Here is a 22,988-nt window from a genome sequence, read left to right as displayed (position 1 = left end):
CACTGTCTGGGGCCGGGCTCAGATTCTTCCTTTTTTGACGCAGCACATTCCTCTCTCAGCCGCACACATTCCTGTCCCTAAAGCGGATCCTTGCCATGACCTTGTGATTCCAAACAAATCAAGCCTGACCAACTTTCTCCGGTTGCTCAGAGTTGTGAGGAGGTTGAACCGTTCTTTCTTTCCTGGCAGCATGTTTAGCAGACAGAAATCCAACAGGCAAAGCTTCCCCCACCCCCGAGGCTGTTTTTCCAGGCAGGGGGCAAAACGCTCGCCTTGTTTGATTCCTGCCCGCCAAGCGACTGGTAAAGGCACAGGAACTCTGCTCTGGGGGCGGTACAAGAGAGAGAGGAAGGACCTTTTATTCATGCTACCCTAAATCCGTTCTTCCCGCCCAACCCCAAATACACTGGCATTATGCTCCACATTCTGACACAGAGTTTTATGGGCACGGATGGTGCCAAGAGCCAGACATTCCCCCCCTCCAAATACCAGGAAGAGTCGGGTTGCTTATGTGTGTAATTGTGTACATTATGTACATTACCGAACTAGGCGAATGCAGGGTGGGGTGAGGAAAGAGGTTGTGAAGCTTTTTCCTACTCAGGAGTAAAGCTTTCATTGGGGGAGAATCTGTGGGGCTCCAGAAGTGGGGAACGGTGAGCTCTGATTGAGTTGGACAAACAAAGTGAAGGCCTCGGGCCGTGCCACCTGCCTGTTACAGGCCTCCTGGCACGTCCTGGCATCGGGTTACTGTTTGCGAAGAAACCGGAGACGCTCGAGAAAGAAAGAGGAGCAGCGGGCAAAGCGCCGGGCAAGGAGCCAGGCCTACTGGGTCCCCTTCCAGCTCAGAGACGGGTGGGGTGCGTTCAGAGTCTGGTGGGCCAAGCGTTCGGAGGGAAGGGAAACTGAGGTGCCAAGCAGGGGAGATCTCACGCCTGCTTAGTCAGGCATGCCACCCATTCATGCCAGTTGCGTGGGAAGAGCGGCTGCGCGTTCAGGCCCTGTTTGTGGGCTCCCCACAGGCGCCTGACTGGCCACTGGGAGAACGGGACGATGGGCCCTGGGGGCTCTTCTTACATTTTAGCAGGTGTGCAGGAGAGGGGGGGTCCAGCAGGTGCAGCTTGCCGCATGACGCAGGACAGAAAAAGAGGATTTAGAGGTGGCGTGAAGAAAGACTTGGCAGCTGGGCTGCCCTTCTTCTCACCCACCCTGGCAAGCCGCCCTGGCTGCTCAACGGGCAGAGCATCAACAGGTGTGGCTCCCCATCGCGCACACAATAGAGGGAGGCCTTACCAGTTGGATCTCTGCCTGTTCCTCCTTTTGTCAGAGGCCCAGAAGCCTCATCTTCTGTGACCACCTTTGGCCACTCCCGCGAGCAGGAGCAGCCACAAGGGAAGTCCGGAAAAGATACTTTGCTTGGTGGGACAATGGAGGGTGGAGGAGAGGCTCCAGTATCTTCTACTTGGGCCGCCCACCCTGCCTAGATCTGCACGGTCTACTCAGTCTTCATCTGCTTTCCCGCTGCCCCTTCCCTAAAACATGCTTAGAGCCAGGATAACGGAGCTCAGACTTTGCCAGCATGGTGCCTCCAGTCCAGCTGTTTTGAACAACAACTCCCATCAGCCCCCAGCCACTTTCTTGAGCTCCCATCCCCACCTGCTTTCAAAGTTCAAGCAAATATTCTGGTCCTGAGGCGTAGACTTTTTTTGATATACAGTATAAGAAAGTCAACGCAACACTCTTGTTCAGGGCCGGATTTAGGTTTGATGAGGCCCTAAGCTACTGAAGGTAATGGGGTCCTTTATATGTCCAGCTGTCCTTTGTCAACAACAAATTGTCACTGTTTTTTGTGTTGAATATATGCTATATGGTAATTTATGGACCTAATAGGTATCTAAAGCCATTTGCACATAACAAAATATGTATTTTATCAAAGTAATTGTTGAACTGAAATACAATTTTAGGGAGCAGGCTAACAGACAGGGCCCATTACTTACATCATAGGAGCCTACACAACACAAAACACTGTTACTGTATATAGGTTTAATTTTATTTGTTTTTTATCTTATATTTTGGAAATGTACATCCAGGGTTTTCTCCTTTAAATTTTTTGGGGGCCCCCAAGAGAGTGGGGCCCTAAGCTATAGCTTGTTTAGCTTATAGGTAAATCCGGTACTGCTCTTGTTGATGACAAGGCAACCGTGGCCAGTCCCTCTCCAGCTGCAAATCAAAACATAACAACCTTATAAATCCAGCTGCATCCATAATATTGTTGAAGAGGCACTAAACGAGAAGACTTCCTTTCTTTTTCCTTTTTCTTGTTCTTGCAAGCATTACTGGGTGAGCAGAATACGCTTGATCGTTTTGTTCCTGCAAAGTAGTTTCGGGCTCCGGTTTCTGATGCGTGGGGCCTCGGGTGTGTGTTGCGGGGTGGACCTAAAATTCGTCTTGGTTCACTCACTAGCAACCTTTCCAAGAGTTAATTATTAGGTGCCCTAGACAGTGAAACACACTCTCCTTCCCAGTGACTGATTTCTCTCTCTCTCTCTTTCTCTCTCGCTCTGTTGCTAAGGAAATGAAGTCGGATGCCTGGGCATGCCAACTTCTTCCACTGCAAGTCTGGGCCTATCCCTTCATCTGGACTGGACCTTGACGTCAGGAGGTGAAATCCGCCTTCGCCCCTCTTTCGGAGATTCCCCAGCGTGTCTGAGCATCGGAAGCGAAAGCTGGGACAGTGAAAGTGACTCATCCTGGCTAGGAAGGCAGGTGGACTTAGCCCCGGGCGACATTGTCTGAGGCCACTTACAAAAGCTCAAGCTCATGTTGCCTCTGGTCCTGCCTCTCCCCTGCAAAACGCCTTTTAAAATAAATGAACAGCAAGCATGGTTGTTTTGACTTTCGTTGCTGCTGCTTCCATTCGAATCTGGCACTGAAATTATTTTGGCTGGGTTTGGGGGAGTCAGGATTCCTGGGTTTTTTCTCTCTCTCTGTTCTGCTCTTTGATGAAAGGGAGCAGATTTCTACCTTAAAAACCCCCTGCCTGGCCACAACGGTGTAGTTTGAGGGCTGGATTCCAGGGAAAACTCGGAGACCTGAGTTCAAATCCCTGCTGAAGTGAGGTTTCCTTTTACAATTAAAAGCATATAAATGTTGTGGAATAAATAAAGAAAAGTGCAAAGGCATTCCTCAAAGACTCAGAGGCATTGCAGAGACACGTGGCAGGGCTTTCCGGTGTAGCGGTTGCAGCGTAGAACTGGACTTGGGTTTGAAGCCCGGCTCAGGGCTTGTCCACACTCCTGCTTGTCCAAGTGTCCCTATTTTCCAGGGACAGTCCCAGATTTACAGAAGCCGTCCCGGTTTCTGATTTGATCTCGGAACATCCCGCTCTTCCTTAGGATGTCCCTATTTTCATCGGAGAAACGTTGGAGGACATGGAGGTCCCTATTATCATCAACAAACTGTTGGAGGGTATGGAATAGGACACCCCTATTTTCATCAGATAATTGTTGGGATGCCCTTATTATATGTTGGAGGGTATGCTAGAAAGCATCAGTCAAGTTTCCCACTTCCGGTTTCTAGGCAGGGGTCTGAGTGGTTTTTGCCCTTGCTTTCCCTGGGAAAACCTGCTCTTTAGCAATAAATGTCAGTCTGGAGAAAACCTAATTGACGTTTGCTCTGATTCAGTGGTCAAGATCAGATTTCCCTGGTATGAATGAAATGAAATTTATTACGGTCAAAGACCAACTTGTGAAACACAAATGGAACTACAATCCCAATAGCAAAACAAACATTTAAGACAATATACAGTACAACAATAGATTTTAAGTTTAAAAGTGCGATAGGCATAGAAACACATAAAAACTTTAAAATAGACTACCTTAGAAAAATTTCCCTGGTGGAAAGCGGCAAGTTAAAGGCATGGCATGACCGTGGGTCAGCCGCCGAGTCTCTCTGCCAAACCTGAGGCTGAACCAAGCCCAGGGAAGGAGCACAGCTCACTGGTATGAGACATACGCTTGGCATGCAAAAGGTCCCAGGTGGTTGTTGTTAAAAAAATGTATACCGCCCTATAGCCGCAGGTCTCAGGGCAGTTCATAGAATAAAATCATAATATAAAAACACAAAATACATAATCAAATCAAAAACAAACCAATAATCTCCCCTCACTATTTCCAGGTAGGACTGGGAATCTCACATCTGAAACCCTAGAGCAGGGGTCAGCAAACTTTTTCAGCAGGGGGCCAATCCATTGTCCCTCAAACCTTGTGGAGGGCCGGACTATATTTTGAAAGGGGGGGAGAGAGAACGAATACCTATGCCCCACAAATAACCCAGGGATGCATTTTAAATGAAAGGACACATTCTACTCATGTAAAAACATGCTGATTCCCGGACCGTCCACGGGCCGGATTTAGAAGGCGATTGGGCCGGATCCGGCCCCCGGACCTTAGTTTGCCTACCCATGCCCTAGAGCCAGTCAGTGTTGATGATAGACCAACTGTCTATCATAAACCTGTTCTAAGCCTACCTCAAAGACTGTTCTGAGGATGAACAGGGCGGATGGGGAGAACCCAGCGTACTGCCCTGACCTCCTTGGAGGAATAAGAGTAGATTATGATGTGCCTGGCAACAGTTCTGGGGCAATTCTTCACCCACCGTATCTCTCGTTTGCTGCTAGACTTCCTGGTTACCGCAATAGGTGCAGAAATCCCAAGGGAGCAGAAAAGACTATTTATGTATGCAACCACGGCCACGTGGATGTTATTGGTCCAGAGATGGAAAGAAGATAAAGTCCCTACCAGAGAAGAATGGCAGATCAAATCGATGGATTATGCCAAAACGGCTAATATGACCGGAAGAGACAGAAATCTGGAAGACCAAAATTTTAACAAGGAATGAGGGGAAATTATAACTTATCTTAAAAAACCATTGTAAACAGTTAAAATTGTTAGTAGGATTGGAATAGCACTTTAGCTTAATGGTGAATTTTGGACACAGTGGAGATGTAAAAGATTTGGATTATCATCAAAGATGCAGGAGGAAATGATTAACAATGAGGCCCACAAAGGGGAGAGGAAAAGTTCTTTGGAATCTTGTTTTTATGCTGTATGTTCGATATGTGACTGTAAAATTTTAATCTGAAAAACCAAATAAATAAATTTATATTTCTCATTTGCTTGTTTGTTTATACTGTTCTTCGTTTGGGGGGGGCGGTGCTGACTTGATGCCCCTTCTAATTCTTGGATCTGGCAAGTGTTAACATCTAAGCAAATTCCTGGAATACCCAGGCTAGCTTTCTGGTGAGGTAATGGCCCATGAAGGTAAGAAAGGAAGTGGTTCAGAGCCAGGGGACAAATGGTTGGATCCCCGCTCCTCTCTCAACTCACTGGTAGTTAGAAAGACAAAAGCCAAAGTGGATAATTGAGGTGTGTAATCTAGAAGCTGGAGGAGGAAGAAGGCTGAAGCCTGTGAGACAGAGACATGCCTCATTTCTGCTTACAGCCAAGGCAGCGGCCATGACTCTTGGGGTGTTGGTGCTTTGAACCCCTCCATCGTAGGCTCAGGTTGTATGTGTGTGTAAAAAAACCTATTAAATAGTGGGTGGACATAACAGACGACACAGAGATTTCTCCAAGTAGTTCTTTATAAGCAAGCTGCAACTGAACTGAACAGCAAACAGCTCAGCTGGCCTGCTTTTATAGGCAGCCGGCTGTCAACATTGTAACAACAACAACCCAGGGTTTCCCGCCTAAATTAACTGACGTGGACCTGAGTGAAAACTATATACACAATACCCCTGGTGGCCAGGGTGAGAACTTCAATACATAACATAAACCATATCTCATAAAGATGCCACAGTCTCCGCCGTGCCTCGTTCCAAAGGAAACACAAACTCTGGTTAAGTGCCTCAACAAATAACTGGTCAAACTCGGGGATGCCTGGATGTGGGCAGCCATGCAACGCTCAAACTAGCAGTTAGCTGGGATAGCAAGAGGGGGGAAACTTCATTTGGAGTTTGGGTTTTTGTTGTTGTTGCAGAAAAGCCACAGCTGGCCTTCACCATGCCAGCCTCAAATCAGGCAGAGGGCCTTCTCGGTAGTGGCACCCGCCCTGTGGAACGCCCTCCCATCAGATGTCAAGGCAATAAGCAACTATATTACTTTTAAAAGACATCTGAAGGCAGCCCTGTTTAGGGAAGCTTTTAATGTTTTTAATGTTTAATGCTGTATAGTGTTTTTAATATTCGTTTGGGAGCTGCCCAGAGTGGCTGAGGAAACCCAGCCAGATGGGCGGAGTATAAATAAATTATTATTGTTATTCTTAAATCAAAAGTAACATGCCAGATGCTATCAAGTGACTGGCAGAGAAATGATTACTGTACAGTGGTGCCTCGCAAGACGAAATTAATTCGTTCCGCTAGTTTTTTCGTCTAGCGAATTTTTCGTCTTGCGAAGCATGAAATCCCATAGGAATGCATTGAAATTCAATTAATGGTTCCTATGGTCAAAAAAAGTCCAAACAAAGCCAAATTTGGTACAACAAGAGTTTATTAAGTGCTCTTTAAAGTCACACATACTGTAAAGAGCATTTCAAAAATTGAAGGAACAATAAATTAAGTTTCTAAACATGACAGAAAAACTTTTTTTTAAAAAAAAACAACATGGCCCAATGGTCACAGAAAATCATAAAAATTCAAAAAAACAAACAAACCCTACACAAGCTCCCAGATTCTTGCAAACCCCTGCTCAACTGTTCCCCCAGCCACCCACCACACAGAAATTCAAATCCAGAATTTTTTTAAAAAAAACAGCAGAGTGGCCCAATGGTTACAGAAAATCATAAAAATGCAGAAAAAAAACACACAAGCTTCCAGATTCTTGCAAACCCCTCCCCAACACCAAATCCTTGAATTCCAAACACCCCAACTCAAAATCCAACCCCCCCAAAAAAAGTTTTAAAAGTTTAAAAGAAGTTTTGGAAAAGCTTCAAAAATCACCAAAAACCTCAAAAAAGGCTACCACACCGCGTTCTATGAGTTGCTCCTCGAAGTCAAGTCGCAACTGTATTAACGGTCTTAAGAAAAAGGAAACAAACTTGCAAGACGTTTTCGTTTTTCATCTTGCGAAACAAGCCCATAGGGAAATTCGTCTTGCGAAGCAGCTCAAAAAACGGAAAACCCTTTCGTCTAGCGAGTTTTCTGTCTTGCGAGACATTCGTCTTGCGGGGCACCACTGTATTAAGGAGAACTTACATTTTGCAGCATGAAACACAAACTGTTAAAATATTATTATTATTTTTTTAAGAATCTTTTCCTGGAACAATTTTTTAACATGTGGATTTGGTTTCTGTCTTCCTCTGCCAGCTTTTCTCCTGTAAAATGGGTATTTTGTGGGGGCCATGATAGTTTCTTAGATTTCCAAGAATTCCCCAGGGTCCAAAAAGGCTGGGGATCAGGGCGTTGATGGGGATGGTCAGTTTGGTGTTGCCAAGGACCTAGTTCTCACTGAGGTAGCAATTCCTTGTGGCTTGGCTGTACCCCTTACGGCGGCAGGTGGGGGTTACAGGCGTTGGAACGCTCTTCCATTTTGAAGGGGGAAACATCCTACACAGAGACAATTAGATTTCAGGGGGGGAGGCATGCAAAGATATTTTTTTTGTAAGATGAAGCATTTCAAACACCCCATTTACAGTCTCAAGCAGTACAGCCCAGACCCAGGATTTTTAACACTTCCATGGAAAGCTGGTGGCAGTTATGGTGGTACAGGCGATTATAGCAATTTTTCTGGTAACGGTGTTTGCTGGTGGGGGTGGCGGGGCCCAGTTGTGTGCAGGATCGTGACTGTGTGCCGAGCAGAAAATCAAGATGGCAAAACCCCCAAGCCCACTTCCTAAAACACACATCTCTCATATTAAAACAGTTTTGATTAATAACATAACCAGGAGCCGCAGGCTTTCCAAGTAATTCTGTATTGTTTTTAAAGGAGGAAATAATCTCAACTATTTTATAGATAAACAAGCCACTAAAATGTCCTTGCTCCTTAGCTGGAATGTTGCAAGTCTACTAAAAATAGGTCCTTCCTTTTACCAGAATGAATCATTACATATTTTGGAGGGGGGAAATGGCCTTGTATAAGGAAACATAAATACAGCTCATCAGAAAGGCAGGTTAAACTGAGATATCTCCCCTCACAGTCCTACAGTTCCAAGAGAAGAGAGACTGACGATTCAACTGCTCTGGGAATTGTAGATCTATGAGGGGAATAGGGGTCCCCTAACAACTCTCAGCAGTGTTATCAAACTATAATTCCCAGGGTTCTTTCAGGGGGAAGGCATGCAGTGTAGATGGGGCCCTGGTCTGAATCGGAGTTGTGCCCTCAATCTTTCCCAGCATCAGGATCTTTTCCAGGGAGTCTTCTCTTCTTATGAGGGGGCCAAAGTATTAGAGCCTCAGCTTCAGGATCTGTCCTTCCAGTGAGCACTCAGGGCTGATTTCCTTAAGAATGGATAGGTTTGTTCTTCTTGCAGTCCATGGGACTCTCAAGAATCTCCTCCAGCACCATAATTCAAAAGCATCAATTCTTCAGCGATCAGCCTTCTTTATGGTCCAGCTCTCACTTCCATACATCACTACTGCGAAAACCATGGCTTTAACTATACGGACATTTGTTGGCAAGGTGATGTCTCTGCTTTTTAAGATGCTTCCTAAGTTTGCCATTACTACAACCCAATTCTTCAGATTCACTTACGGCATCGTGAAATGAGGGGTCGGTCGAGTTTATTTGAAAGGGAGTCCAATTAAATGCAATAGAACGTTTTTGTTGTTTCACAGTCTGGTTTTTGTTTTTGGGTTTTGTTGAATTTCTCTCATTTCAGTGTAAAAGCCACATCAAAACCTTTTATGCAATACTGTATTGGAAAGCTCTCCCCCTAGGGATGCTTGCCTGGCGCCAGCACTGACAACTTTTCAGTGCCAGGCAAAAACTGTTCTTTAAAATTCTCCCAAGTATTTGGGCAATAATTTTGTTAGGAGTTACAATCCTGATTATTGTATAAAATACAATATTGTATATATTGTATAAAATGCAAAATACTTTTTAAGGCACCTCTAGGCCATCACTATTTCTGGACGGGATTTAGTCACATACCATCATATTCAGGCGCCGCACTTAAAAAAGGGGCTTGAGAGGTCTTGTGCAACGAATCTGCTTCTTTAGAAGACTGGACTCTTTGCAAGAAAATGGTGGGGAAACCCACGGGAAAGTGTGGGACACTTCCTTTGACGCAAGATCACACCTTCCTGCAAACAAACGAAAGTGGATGCTCGTGTCTAATCTACCTGCAAACAAATCAGAATGAATACTAAATGAATAGCTTGTCCGGAAGCACCCTGAGTGTAAAGTATTGCTTCAATGGATAATGTTTGCTATGTGTGGTACGTTTTGCATATTCTCTCTTTTTTTATAAAGTCACTTCAAGTCTTCCTTGATTGCCGGAAGTGATAAATAAATTGAATTAATTGTATTCATAAGCAAAGCTGCTCTCTTCCCAGGGCTTCATTTGAGCAGGAACTCATGTAGCGGTTGAAAGCATGTGTGCTGAGCCAGGTTTCCTCTGTTTGAATGCCCTGACACCAGGTGGCCTAAGGCAACATACCGTATTTTTCGCTCTATAGGACGCACCAAGTTTTTGGAGGAGGAAAACAAGAAACAAAATATTCTGAATCTCAGAAGCCAGAACAGCAAGAGGGATTGCTGTGCAGTGAAAGCAGCAATCCCTCTTGCTGTTCTGGCTTCTGGGATAGCTGTGCAGCCTGCATTCGCTCCATAAGACGCACACACATTTCCCCTTACTTTTTAGGAGGGGAAAAGTGAGTCTTATAGAGCAAAAAATACGGTACTCTTTGGACTCCTGCAGTCTGGTGGGTTCCCCGCCACGTCTACTCTGTAACTTATCATTGATGCAATAAGAGTGCAATAGTGGGACATTTTTACTGGCTCATGTACACACTATTTCACTTTATGAGTTGTTCTGCGATGCCTCCCCAATGCTATTAAATTGTTGCGCTCGTTCGCTCTGCTTTAGCACATCCAACGTGGTAAACACACACACAAACAAAAACCAAGGAACATTTGAAGTATAATAAGTTACAGGATTTCAGCAGGAAATTACCTTTTTGAGGTTCTCTACAATATCCTTTTTGAAGTTCAGTGGTCAGAACGGTGCACACACTGTTCCCAGGGTAGTTGCACCAATAGCTCTGTATTGCTATGATCACAATTATTATTATTATTATTTATTAAATTTATATACTGCCTTTCACCCGAAGATCTCAGGGCAGTTCACAAAATTAAAAAAATACAAGACAAAAGCACAAATAAATAGAAAAACAAAAAAAAATGCCCCCCCCCCCCATTTAAAAGACCGTAGAATATTAATCAGCCCAAGGCCTGGTTAAAGAGGAACATTCTTTTGCATGGCCCTTAAAGTTGTATAATGAAGGTGCCAGATGAATCTCTCTAGGGAGAGCATTCCATGGACGGGGAGCCACTACAGAGAAGGCCCTGTTCTTGTGTTGCCACCCTCTGGACCTCACGTGAAGGAGACATGAGGAAGGGCCTCAAAGGATGTATGTGGAATCCTAGACAGTTTATATGTGGAGAGGTGGTTCTTGAGGTATTGTAGTCCTGACGAGATGGTTGGACAGTGTTCTTGAAGCTGCCAGCATGAGTTTGACCAAACTGCGGGAGGCAGTGGAAGACAGGAGTGCCTGGCGTACTCTGGTCCATGGGGTCACGAAGAGTCGGATACGACTAAATGACTAAACAACAACAAGTCCTGAGCCATTTCGGGCTTTGTACGGTAAGTCAAAAGCAGCCCTTTGAACTGGGCCTGGAAACCAATTGGCAGCCAGTGCAGTCGGACTAGGATCTGTGCAATATGCTCAGACCGTCTTGCCCTGGTGAGCAACTTGGCCACTGAATTCGACACCAGCTGAAGTTTATGGGGTGCCTGGACCCCCCTTCTAATTCCTGGGTGTCAGACATTTAATTTAGCATGTTAAAATACAAGTCAGGAGCCAGCCTGGTGATGGCCTACTAAATAGGAGCCATTAGCTGGGACAAAGCTCTGTGCCACAGGGCGAATGGGTGGCACCCCCCCCCCAATGGTCAGTTAGTTAGAAAGACAAAAGGAGTTTTAGGATAGAGCTTTTGCAATGATGTTGCAGTCCATAAAAATCAGCAAGCTGGAGGGAGGGCCGGAGCCACGTTTCAAAGCATGTTTGATTTCTGTTTTAATCTTCGGCTGTGGCTATGGGAAAAGCAAGGCCCTTTTGGGATGGCCATGCTCTGACCCGCTCCATTGCAGGCTCAGATTATAGATATAGGGTTGTGTGCGTGTGTGTGCGTGCGTGTGTGTATCTCCTTGAAAGATTCTATCAACAGTATCTCCGAAAAATTTTACACATCACTTGGGAAGACAGGCGAACTAATATCAGTGTACTGGAAGAAGCAAAGATCTCCAGTGTTGAAGCAATGATTCTTCAACATCAACTTCGTTGGACTGGTCATGTCGTGCCATAGCTGTCAACCTTCCCTTTTTTTGCGGGAAATTCCCTTATTCCAGCGCCGTTTCCCGCTGCTATCCCGGATTGTTAGATATCCCATAGACTGGTGAGGCTGGTGATCGCTTATTTTCAAATCTGAAAGTTGACAGCTATGTGTTGCACAGATGCCTGATGATCGTCTTCCAAAGCAACTACTCTATTCCGAACTTAAAAATGGAAAGCGTAATGCTGGTGGTCAACAAAAGAGGTTTAAAGACTGTCTCAAGGCAAATCTCAAAAAAGTAGTATAAACACTGACAACTGGGAAACACTGGGCTTTGAAGACGCTCGAACTCAGGACTCAAGGGAGAAACGTTCTAAGAGGAAGGCACGCTTGGCAAATCCACACCGTGATCAACTCCTGCCCGGAAATCAATGTCCCCACTGTGAAAGGACGTGTGGATCCAGAATTGGCCTCCACAGTCACTTACGGACTCATTGTTAAAACCGTGTTTAAGGAAGACAATCTTACTTGGCTACGAGTTATCACCGAAGAAGAAGAAAGAAAGAAAGAAAGAAAGAAAGAAAGAAAGAAAGAAAGAAAGAAAGAAAGAAAGAAAGAAAGAAGTGTGTGTGTGTAAATAAGCCATATATCAGGGCTCAGCAAGGTTTACCTCGCCTGGGCCAGTTTACTCCAGCTGATTTCCAGCGTCTGTGTCTGCGCAGACGTGATTTCCGGTGCTGTGGAAGCAAGTCCCCACGCTGCACTGTGCCGGTATAGCACAGCGTGCAGGGACTTGCTGAGCAGGCGGCTTGTGGCCCATGACTTGTTGCCGACCCCTGCCATATATCCTAAATAAACCGCTGTGCCTCATTTCCAAAGGAAAGACTGGTGTAAGGGAGAGGAACCCATGGAATCTCAGCACTGCTGTGGAGATTGGGGTGGCAGAATATATAATATCTACTGAAGTTTCATCTTTAAGTAGATGAAGTTAAAGTTTCCTCTTTAACCATACTACAGTGGTACCTTGGATTACAGACACTTCAGGTTACAGACTCTGCTAACCCAGAAATAGTACCTCAGGTTAAGAACTTTGCTTCAGGATGAGAACAGAAATCGCGCGTCAGTGGCAGCGGGAGGCCCCGTTAGCTAAAGTGGTGCTTCAGGTTGAGAACAGTTTCAGGTTAAGAAAGGACCTCTTAAGTTCTCAACCAGAGGTACCACTGTATTTACAGTTTTCAGAAGGGGTGGAACTTTCACAGATTGTGTTTTTGTCAACAAACCCTCCTTATGCATTCTTGATGGCTCAGTGTTGCCACCTTGTGTCCATTCTGCAACATGCCGGTTTGGTTGCCCCTCACTTGGCGATATCGAGGGACACATTCCTAGCTCGCATTCAGACAAAGTCTGTTCTGAAATGCTCATTCCCACGGACAACTAAGAGCTCCCCTTTCTCCCATACTTCTGCCACTCCTGTGTTAAATTAGGCCACGGCCTACAATTAATGACAGAGTGCAAGTCAATGCCATTTTATTGGTTCTCTCCTATTCTGCTCTTGTACCTCATCTGTTTTGCTTTCTGTTAAACCTCTTGCATGAGGGATGGAGAACGTGTGGTCCCAGCTAATGGCCAGGAATGATGGGAGTTGGGAGTCCAGTGATGTCTGGATGACCACAAGTCGTTGTTGTCCCCCCAATCTTAAAGATTGTCATGAGGGCTGGATACTAACCCTCAGGTTAAGCAAGCTGCAAAATGGGAACCTGGCTCAACAGTGGCTCAGAATGTGTGGACAAATAATTGAAAAGGGATCATGCTGCTTCAACTATTTTATTTGTGGTATGAAACTTGGGAGACAACAGGTAAGTTTGCTAGATGGTCAAGGATGATGGCAGCTGAAGCCCAACATCTAGGCCACGGGTGTGGTACCTATGGTCCTCCACTAGCCATGCTGGCTGGGGCTGATGGCAGTTGGAGTCCAACAGTATCTGCCACAGGTTTGTCCCCTCACAATGATCTTCTTAAAGCATCACCGTTATTATTGTTATTGTAATTATTATTATCTGATAATAAATACTTCCCACTGCACCACAGAGTCCCCTCATGAGCTTTTTGCAGACATCACCATCGTATTATAATAATTTGTTTAATAAAAGGCCCCTGCTTGTAACAGGCTTAGAGTCTAAATTAGACAATTCTAGGACACAAGTATGGAGGAGCAGGGAGGGCAAAGACCAATAAATACATTTGTCATCTTACAGTACTGAGAAATTCCTAAAAAAAACCGACACCTTTCTCTGAAACAGGAAGAACATTTACCAGTGAAAAAAAGTTGACTTAACGCCAGCCTGGGTTCCAGCCCCAATGTATACATTTCAACTATCTCCTGCCACAAGATGGCCACCTTGTCTCCTGGTCAGAGTGTCCTTTTTGCCATCTAAACCTCCTCCTTTCCCAAGAGCCCCAGCAAGAAGTTGGAGGTGGAACAGAGAACCAAGGCTTGAAGGTCTGGCCAGTCCACCTGCTGACCAGAAAATAAATGTTGGGCTGAATGAAAAAAGGCCTGAGGACACCTTAACGAGTTTTGGTTTTTGGGATGCCTAAATGGGGGGGGGGGCAACCACAGAGGACACAACTAAGATGGCAACCAAACCACCCATCTCCTCACACCTGTGCTGCCTCCCATCTCCTGGCAACCAATCTGCCAATCTCCTCCCTTTCAAGCCACAAGCCCTAGCAACCGAGTGGCTGGTCCCTAGCTCCTTAGCAACCAAAGTTCTGAAATCACCCAAGCTGCCGTTTCCTCACTTCCTAGCAACCAACTGCGATCAATGGGACTCCGCAAAACTCATCTGTACCTCTATCAAACTGGACTTCCCTTCCCTTGAGAAGTTCCTTATCTCACACAGCTTACCCAATAAAGAAACGCTGATGTTTTCCCTAACCCAACCCTGAAGCTGTTGGGCCTTCTCCCTCCGCCAGCTGCCATGTTTGTGGGCTGCCCTTCCTCAGTCAAATCTCTCGGCCTCCGATTCCACTCATCATCGACCCAACCACCATTCTTCGGCTACCATGGAAACTGGCCGCTTATAACGAGGGCACAGCCAATCTTTACCATTCCCTTCTGACAACCAGTGATTTACTAAGATCTCCGCTGTCTTAAATTATCTGGATAACAACCCAGGATTCGCCATGATCTCAGCCTTTCTTTATAAGAATAAGTGAACAAAATAATCAACTTCATTGAGAACTAATTCTGCTTTCCTTCTGCTTGTTTGAAAACCTGAATTGTATCTTCCTGAATCACCATCCAATTCACCTTTCTGTAGCAACTGATCGCCCATGGTTACCAAACTACCCAGCTCCGTTGCCCTGGTAACAGATGCATTGCCCTAGAATACCCTTCCAGGAATGGGATCGGGTTTGGTAAGCAAAGTATTAGTGTTGGGAACCCCACTCCCCTAACCCATTTCTCCCCCAACAACGAATTGCCCTCAGCAAAGAGCCCACGGCCAACCTCTTTGCCTGGTGGTCAATAAACGCTCTGTGGTAAAATCACCAGTTCTTTGGTCACCATGGCGACCGAGCAACCAGTCCCCCATCACCCGTTCTTTCCTCCCAAGGACCGATGTCCTCTTGGCGATCAAATCCTGTGGCCGCATGCATTAATCATCTCGCTTTCCAGAAACCGGTTGCCACCAGTATCGTTGTGTCTCGTATGGACCAGGCGCCCACCCTTTATTCAACGCCCCACTGCCACCCCATAATCCTCATGGAGCGCGGGGCAATCCGAGGGGAAGGCGGCAGGGGCAGCATGGAAGGAGTGAGGGAAGGCCCGGGTAATGTTGGCGACCTCTGAGGAGACAGGGTTTGTTCTGAGTCCCCATCGCTCGGGCTGGGGCTGGGCAGGCGAGCGAAGGCCGTCCAGATTCCACGGGGTCGCGGTTTGTCTCCTGGGGCGGGCGCTGGGTCGCCGTGCACGCGCTGGTGGCGGATGAGCGTGGAGGAGCGGCCAAAGCTCTTGCCACAGCGGGCGCAGCGGTAGGGGCGGGCCCCCGTGTGCGCCCTCTGGTGGACGGTGAGGTAGGAGCTGTCGCCGTAACGCTTGCCGCAGACATTGCACTTGAAGGGCTTCTCGCCCGAGTGGATGATCTGGTGGCGGATGAGGTGGGAGCTCTCAGAGAAGGATTTGTCGCACTGCGTGCAGCGGTAGAGCTTGACGCCCGTGTGCGTGCGCTCGTGGCGCACCAAGTCCGAACGCTGAGAGAAGCTCTTGGCACACGACCGGCACCCGAAGGGCCTCTCCCCCGTGTGCACCCGCTGGTGGCGGATCAGGTGAGAGCTCAGGGTGAAGCTCTTCCCGCAGTCCGTGCAGTCGAAGAAGCGGGTGGGAGGGGCCGCCACGCGGCGGTAGCTGCGGCAACAGGGGCGGCTACCCCAGGGGCGCCTCCCTCGGCCAGATTTGGCCCCTCTTGCCTTGGTGCTGCCACCACCCTCCCCGCCGCTGCTGCTGCCGCCCCCCTGCAGGACTTCACAGGCCTCCTCCCAGCCCAGGACTGGGGCGGAAACCACGGGGGGATCCTCGGAGTCGGGGTCCTCCGGCGCAACCGGGGTTTCTTCATCTTCCCAGTCCTCATTCTCACTGGTTGTTCCCTCATCTGGCGAGACAGAGAGAGAGAGAGGGAGTTGAGAAAAGAGAACAAAAGTGTTGTGATTTTTAAACTTCTTCTTCTTTGTGGTTTCTGCATTTATTTACTTATTTTTTAAATCCATTTTATATTGCCACAGGCAATAGAAACAGAAACAGAGAGATGATGCTAGGCAAAGACCTGGGGGGGCATTAGGAGTGCCTTCCACAACAACTGCAGCAGCATAATTGAAAATGGCCCCCCACCTTGCTGGCATGCCCATCAACTGCCCTGGAAAAAACAGGACTTTCCTGCTTTTTCTCGCAAGAGGACAGCGGACAAAATGGCCACCGCGTTTTCTTTTTAAAATATTTTTATTAGCAACTTCAACATAACAACTTAGCAAAACATATCATATTCATTATTTCCCCCCCCCTTTTCCCACCCACACCTCAAACCCTCCCCCCCTCCCCCAGAGACTTCCCTCAGCTCCTCTGTCTGATTTGTCAACACATATTATTCTCTGCATGTTATAAAATTATACAAATCCTTACATTATCTATCTACCATGTTATCAATCAATAAATTGGTGTATGTTTATTCAAAACCTGCCAAGGAGTCCAATTCATTTTGTTGTGCTTTTAAATAATTTGTATAAAGTTCCCATTCCTCCCTGAAGTCACAGTTGTCCTTGTCTTGCAGTTTGTGTGTCAATTTAGCCAGTTCTGCATAATTCATCAGTTTCTCTTGCCACTGTTCTTTTGTCGGGATTTCTTCATTCTTCCATCCAATGGCCACCGTGTTTTCATGCAATTTCAGGCTGCGCTTTTTTCGAGCACGATGCCCCGAAAGCACACGTTTTGGGCGGTGTGTCTGGAAAAAAGCACTTTTGTGGGGAGGCAATCTCACATGGGTCATGTGACACATGGAGGAGTGAAGACCCGAAAGACAATGTCCTGGATTTGGGCTACAGGTAGGTAGCCGTGTTGGTCTGCCGTAGTAAAAAATAAAATAAAATAAAAAATAAAAACATTCCTTCCAGTTGCACCTTAGAGACCAACTAAGTTAGTTATTGGTATGAGCTTTCATTTGCATGCACTCTTCTTCAGATACACTGAAACAGAAGTCACCAGACCCTTATATATAGTGAGAGGGTGGGGAGGGGTATTACTCAGAAGGGTGGTGGGAATAGGTGATTGGCTGATAGGTGTGGATTTGGGCATCACTGTGTTGGAAGATATGTGCCAGTCCAGGAATATAGGGAGCTGCCTTGCCCTGTGTCTTACCGTTGGGTCTACCTAGCTCAGTACAATGATTGGCAGCAGCTCTCCAGGAATTCAAGCTGGGTATCTGTCTCTGCCCTACCTAGCAAATGAACCTGGGACTTTGTGCACGCAGAGTAGGCGCTTCAACCACTGAGCTGCTACCCTGCTTCCTCACCTGCCTGGGCATCTGAACTCACAAGGCTTCAGGATGCTAAGTTTAGGCAAAAGCCAAGCACCCTGCTGCTCTTCCCAAATTTGAACCACTTCCTGTATTTTTCGCTCCATAAGACACACTTTTTCCCTCCTAAAAAGTAAGGGGAAATGTCTGTGTGTCTTATGGAGCGAATGTGTGGTCGATCGCTGGCTCCCTTTCCAGCCCCGGCCCCTTGCCCAGGTCTCCATAGTTGAATGTTCTGCAGACGGAGGCTGTTTGTTTCCCCAGCGACATGTGACTGGCTGATTCTGTCTGGAAACTGTAGAAACGGCTCCCTTTCCTTTCCTAAAGAAGCTGCAGAACTGTGAGTTGAACCCCATAGAAACAGGATTTTCCCCCTTTGCAAAGTAAGCTCAACAACTTTGAGCTGATCCTCAAAAAAAGGGGCTTTTCCCCTTTTCGCCTCTAAAAACTAGGTGCATCTTATGGTCAGGTGCGTCTTATGGAGTAAAAAATACAGTACATCCAAGTGACACCATGACACCATGATCCCCGCAGAGCCTTCCCAGAGGCTTCTGGCCCCTTCTAGTCTTGCTCCCCTGTTCTGTGACAGTTTTGCCACTTCTCTCACCTGTGTGAGCATCCCTTGCGCTTTCCCTTTCCTCCGGCCGTCGTTCCAGGTCCTGGTTCAGGACTCGCGGCTCGTCCCTTTGCTCCATCCAGGAGATCATGTTGGGTTTAACGATGGGGAATCCTGCCCACGACAGGGTGGGAGAAAACAACAGCAGCAGACGGTGAAATCTGAACACTGCAGTCCCGCCGGGTCTCTTCCAAGCATCTCAAACTGAAACAGGAGGCAGAGAATGGATAGATCAGTGGTCCCCCAAAAAAACATTTCCCCCACGGGCCGCTTGAAAATTGCTGAGGGTCTTAATGATTTTCCTGCCCGTCACAGCAATTGTAATGCATTGCACTGGAGGCTGTGGAAGTTTTAATTTTGTTTTTATTGCCTCTTTCATTTCTCATATATTGCATCTGACTGTATTTCAATTTGGATTGCGCAGAATGCGAGGCGAACGGCAAGAATAAATAATAAGATGCAATATAGAGAAATGAAAGGAGCACTACAAATACAATTAAAAAGCAGTATGAATATTTCATAGGCCGGCCCCGCCATTTCATAGCCGCTGCTCCCACTGGGTTCTCCACAGACATGGCGGACCAACTGGATGATGCCTGTGGGCCACTGTAGGTCTGGAAATCCTTGGGGCAGATAGTTATCCCAACCTAAGAGGGTAGGTGTCTTCTTCTTTTTAGTAAGCAAAAGTGATTTTTAGAAAGGAATTCAGTGAAGCACTAGGGCAAGCATTTCCAATTCCCCCTCTCCTCCCCACACCTGGTGTTTGGGGGGGGAACGCTCTCCCCCCCACCAAAAAAACACCAAGCCAATTTGTGGGGATGCAAGGAGACTACAGTTTGCTTTCCCTGGTTTGCTTTCTACTTTAGGCAAAAAGTAGGGTCCCTTCCAACTCTACAATTCTATGACTCCTATGGTCTTGGAGTCTGGAAGAAGAAGAGGAGGAAGAAGAAGAAGAAGAAGAAGAAGAAGAAGAAGAAGAAGAAGAAGAAGAAGAAGAAGAAGAAGAAGAAAGTTATTCCACTCTTTAACATACAGTGGTACCTCGGGTTAAGTACTTAATTCGTTCCGGAGGTCCGTTCTTAACCTGAAACTGTACTTAACCTGAAGCACCACTTTAGCTAATGGGGCCTGCTGCCGCCACAGCACGATTTCTGTTCTCATCCTGAAGCAAAGTTCTTAACCTAAGGTACTATTTCTGGGTTAGCGGAGTCTGTAACCTGAAGTGTATGTAACCTGAAGCGTATGTAACCCGAGGTACCACTGTACAGTGGTACCTCGTGTTACGTACCATCCCCCTTACGAATGCTTTGGGTTACACGCTCCACTAACCCGGAAGTAGATGCCCCTTGTTGCAAACTTTGTCCCGGGATGCTAACGGAAGTCACGCTCTGGCGGCACGGCAGCAGCGGGAGGCGCCATTAGTGAAAGCACACCTCATGTTACGAGCAGTTTCCGGTTACGAGCGGACCTCCAGAACGGATTAAGTACATAACACAAGGTACCACTGTATATTTTGATATGAAACAGAATGTTACAAAGTACTCATTCCCGGGAAAATCTAGGTTGAAATCTCGACTCAGCCATAAAGCCCATTAGGTAACTTTTGGGGCATTCCTCGCCCCGCTCTCTCTAACCTACATCACAGGGTTGTTGTGAGGAAAAATGCAGGTCACAAAATGCAGTTCCCCCGGTTGCACCAGGAAGTGGTCCATTGAATTCATTCCGCCATCTCATTCTCATAGAATCATAGAATTTTAAGAGCTGGAAGAGCCCACAAGGGTCATCTAGCTCAACCCTGTGCAATGCGGGAATCATTTTGCCCAACTTGGGGCTCGAACCCACAACCCTGAGATTCAGCTCCTCCCTAACCCCCACACTCTTTATTCTGCTTTCTCTGAATGGCCAAAAAGAAAAGTCGCAGAACTGAGGTATACAGATCCAGATTCCTGGTCTATACAACACAAATAACGCTATTTATTAAAAGACAAAGAAAAGTGTGTGTGTAGGGGGGGGGGAGGGAGCGAAGGAGTTGAATTGCATGTAGAGATCCCAGGTTCAGTTCTGGGCATCTTCAGTTGGAAAAGAATCACCTAGTACAGGTGTCTTAGCTGGTGATGGGGAAGACTTCTCTCTGCCTGAAACCCTGGAGTTCAGCCTCCAATCAGCAGAGACAATAGTTCGCTAGATCAACCAATGATCTGCTGTGATAGAAGACAGCTCCGTATATTCACATACTTTCTTGCTGCCCGTTGATGCTCACTGAATCCAACACTTCCCTCCCTCACCCATGCGGTTCTAGATAATAATACATTTTATTAAAAACGTGCTTCCAAAATAAAACTTGCAAAGTCGTTTATAACAAGCGGTTCTCCTGAATGACAAGTCCCTGTCATTCCCCACTGTTCTAAATTGTATGCAAACACGATCCAAATATAATAAATACGGTATGTAAATAGAAATGTTCACTTCATAGAACCATAGAGTTGGGAGGGACCCTGAGTTATCTAGACTAACCCCGCTGCAACGCGGGAATCACCGCGAAAGCATCCATGACAGAAGGATCAAAGACAGAAAAAGCAGAATGGGAAGAGAAAGAGGGGAACTGACAGAAAAGCGGCGAAGGAGAAAGAGGAAAAGGTAAGACTTGAAGCTTAGGAGATCTGGGATCAAATTCCTACTTGGCTAGAAAGCTCACTGCGTGGCCTGGGGCCAGCCACAATCTTTCAGCCTAATCTACCTCACAGGGTTGTTGTTCTGATTATAATGTGTGTGTGCATGCATGTGCTTGTTCATGCAGGGGAACGGGCTCCTCGTGCCACCTTGAGCATCTTGAGGGAAAGAAAAGACAAAACTGCAAGAGAATAGTGAAATAAGCCCACTAAGAACAGAGTGTTTGGGGCAGGGCCGTAGCTAAGGGGAGGGAGGGGAGCCTAGCCAGTTTGGGTTTTTTTTGCCGAGGCGGGGGGGGGGGAGCCTCCAGAGGAGCACCGTCGAGGCTCCCAGGGGTGTGCCAAACTGAGTCTTGCCAAAGAAAGCCTAGTTTGTGTGCGTGGAGGGGGGTGCAACCCACCCCAACCCATCGTGCCAATTTCATGGAAAGATTCGCCATGGATAACTGGCAGAGACTTTCAGAAATCAGGAGGCGGACAGGATTGGGTGAGAATGAAGGGATATCTGGATATATATGGAAAGGTGGTGACGGGGAACCAGCCAGAGAAGAAGAAGGAGCTCCCTTCCTTCCCCATTGGCACCAACCTCCGATGGCCATTGTCTCCGCGACAGCAGGTTGCGCCAGCCCTGATGCCCCTCTTGGGGACAGTGCGGGGTGGTCGTGCCAGGCTACGCTCTGCCGGACTACGCGGGCATAAGCGGCTGAGGATCTTCTCCACACCCCTCACCTCCCCCCAAACCCGGGTGGAGTTTATTCCCCAGCCGCCTCTTCCCTCCCGTGGCCAGGATCCTGCTCCTTCCTGCTCCCGTCCGCTGGCCACCCGCACCTCTCCGCGCCCAGGGAAGCGCACTCACCCAGCGCGCTCCTCCTCCTCCGGGGCGCACGGCGGGCGCCGATCCCCTGCGCGCTTTCTCCCGGGAGGATGGGGCTGTGCGCTGGGGGGCGGGGAGTGGAAGGGGGGCGCGACCTCCGGGGCCCAGCCCCTTTCTCCACCCCCTAAGCCGGTGGCAGGAGAAGCGCAGAGCCAGGCGCGCGTGTGCGTCTGGGTTGCCTGCAGGAAGTTGCCGCCGCCATGTACCGTCCCTCCAGCTCTCCAGGTTTGCTGCGCTCCCGCTTCTCTCTAGGATGCGGAGGAAATCGCAGCTCGGTGCCTTTAACTCCTCGCGCAGGCGGGTTCCCCGCCCCAAACTCTTCTGCCTCCGATGCTGCACATGACGCCGGCAGCATTGCGAGTCTTCAGCTTTCTTTCAAAAGTCTCGCATGCACGCGCTATTCTGGGGTGGGTGTTCCCCACGGCTCCGCTTTGCATGAGAACCCTGCCGATTTATTCTTCATATTAACTTTATTAAGGTTTATGCTTCTCCCTTCTACGATTGGATTGAAGACTTCTACAGTATAAACTCGCAACATATGAACAAGGTGCATACAAACGCAGACTTGGAATGGACAAATTCAATGATCTGTGGAATCCGTTCTTACAAATAATGTAATATGTTAAGATCTGGTGAAGTACAATAAAAACCTTGTAAAGTAAAAAAAGAAGAAGATTTATTCTTCATATTAATGAGCTGTTCGAGAGTGGAAGGGCCTGCCCCTGGAGGTTAATAATAATAATAATAGTAATAATAATAATAATATTTATACTGTACCCCGCCCATCTGGCTGGGTTTCCCCAGCCACTCTGGATGGCTTACAGCATACAGTATATAAAACATTGTAACATATCCAGCATTTAAAACTTCCTGATATGGGGCTGCCTTAAGATGTCTTCTAAAAGTTACAGTTATAGGTAGGTAGCCGTGTCGGTCTGCCGTAGTCAAAACAAAACAAAATAAATAAAATAATATATTCTGAAGAAGTGTTCATGCACATGAAAGTTCATATCAATAACTAACTTAGTTGGTCTCTAAGGTGCTACTGGAAGGAATTTTTTATTTTGTTATTTTGTTTCTAAAAGTTATGTCGTTCTTGACATCTGAAGAGAGGGTTGTGGACTCTCCTTCCTGGGCGGTTTTTAAGCAGAGGTTGGATGGCTATCTGTCACGGATGCTTCAGTTGAGATTCCTGCACTGCAGGGGGTGGGACTAGAT

The 22,988-nt window shown here is 47.1% G+C and overlaps 1 protein-coding gene and 1 long non-coding RNA gene across 5 annotated transcripts; one reads left to right on the top strand and one right to left on the bottom strand.

Moving 5' to 3' along the window:
* Window positions 1-917: 917 nt before the first annotated feature.
* On the top strand, window positions 918-2,919 carry LOC308570929. 3 transcript variants are annotated; one of them, XR_014001236.1, is made up of 2 exons: window positions 918-1,084; window positions 2,570-2,919. It is a non-coding gene; the product is annotated as an uncharacterized lncRNA (long non-coding RNA). The 3 variants fall into 3 exon arrangements; XR_014001237.1 differs by lacking the exon at window positions 918-1,084 and adding an exon at window positions 1,730-1,785; XR_014001238.1 differs by lacking the exon at window positions 918-1,084 and adding an exon at window positions 1,792-2,337.
* Window positions 2,920-13,351: 10,432 nt separating this feature from the next.
* Window positions 13,352-22,351, bottom strand: LOC308570881 (uncharacterized protein). Of its 2 annotated transcripts, none has more exons than XM_081165934.1 (3): window positions 21,753-22,351; window positions 18,219-18,425; window positions 13,352-16,198 (listed from the first exon to the last, which is right to left on the bottom strand). In XM_081165934.1, the coding sequence occupies exons 2-3, from the start codon at window positions 18,316-18,318 to the stop codon at window positions 15,279-15,281; spliced, it is 1,020 nt and encodes a 339-aa protein (XP_081022060.1). In that variant the 5' UTR covers window positions 18,319-18,425; window positions 21,753-22,351; the 3' UTR covers window positions 13,352-15,278. The 2 variants fall into 2 exon arrangements, with proteins under 2 accessions (XP_081022060.1, XP_081022061.1); XM_081165935.1 differs by having other exon boundaries at window positions 18,219-18,341.
* Window positions 22,352-22,988: the final 637 nt, after the last annotated feature.

The sequence above is a fragment of the Podarcis bocagei genome (assembly GCF_964188305.1).
Source record: "Podarcis bocagei genome assembly, chromosome: 13".
Lineage (NCBI taxonomy): Eukaryota > Metazoa > Chordata > Lepidosauria > Squamata > Lacertidae > Podarcis > Podarcis bocagei.
This window is presented reverse-complemented; position numbering and strand designations above follow the sequence as displayed.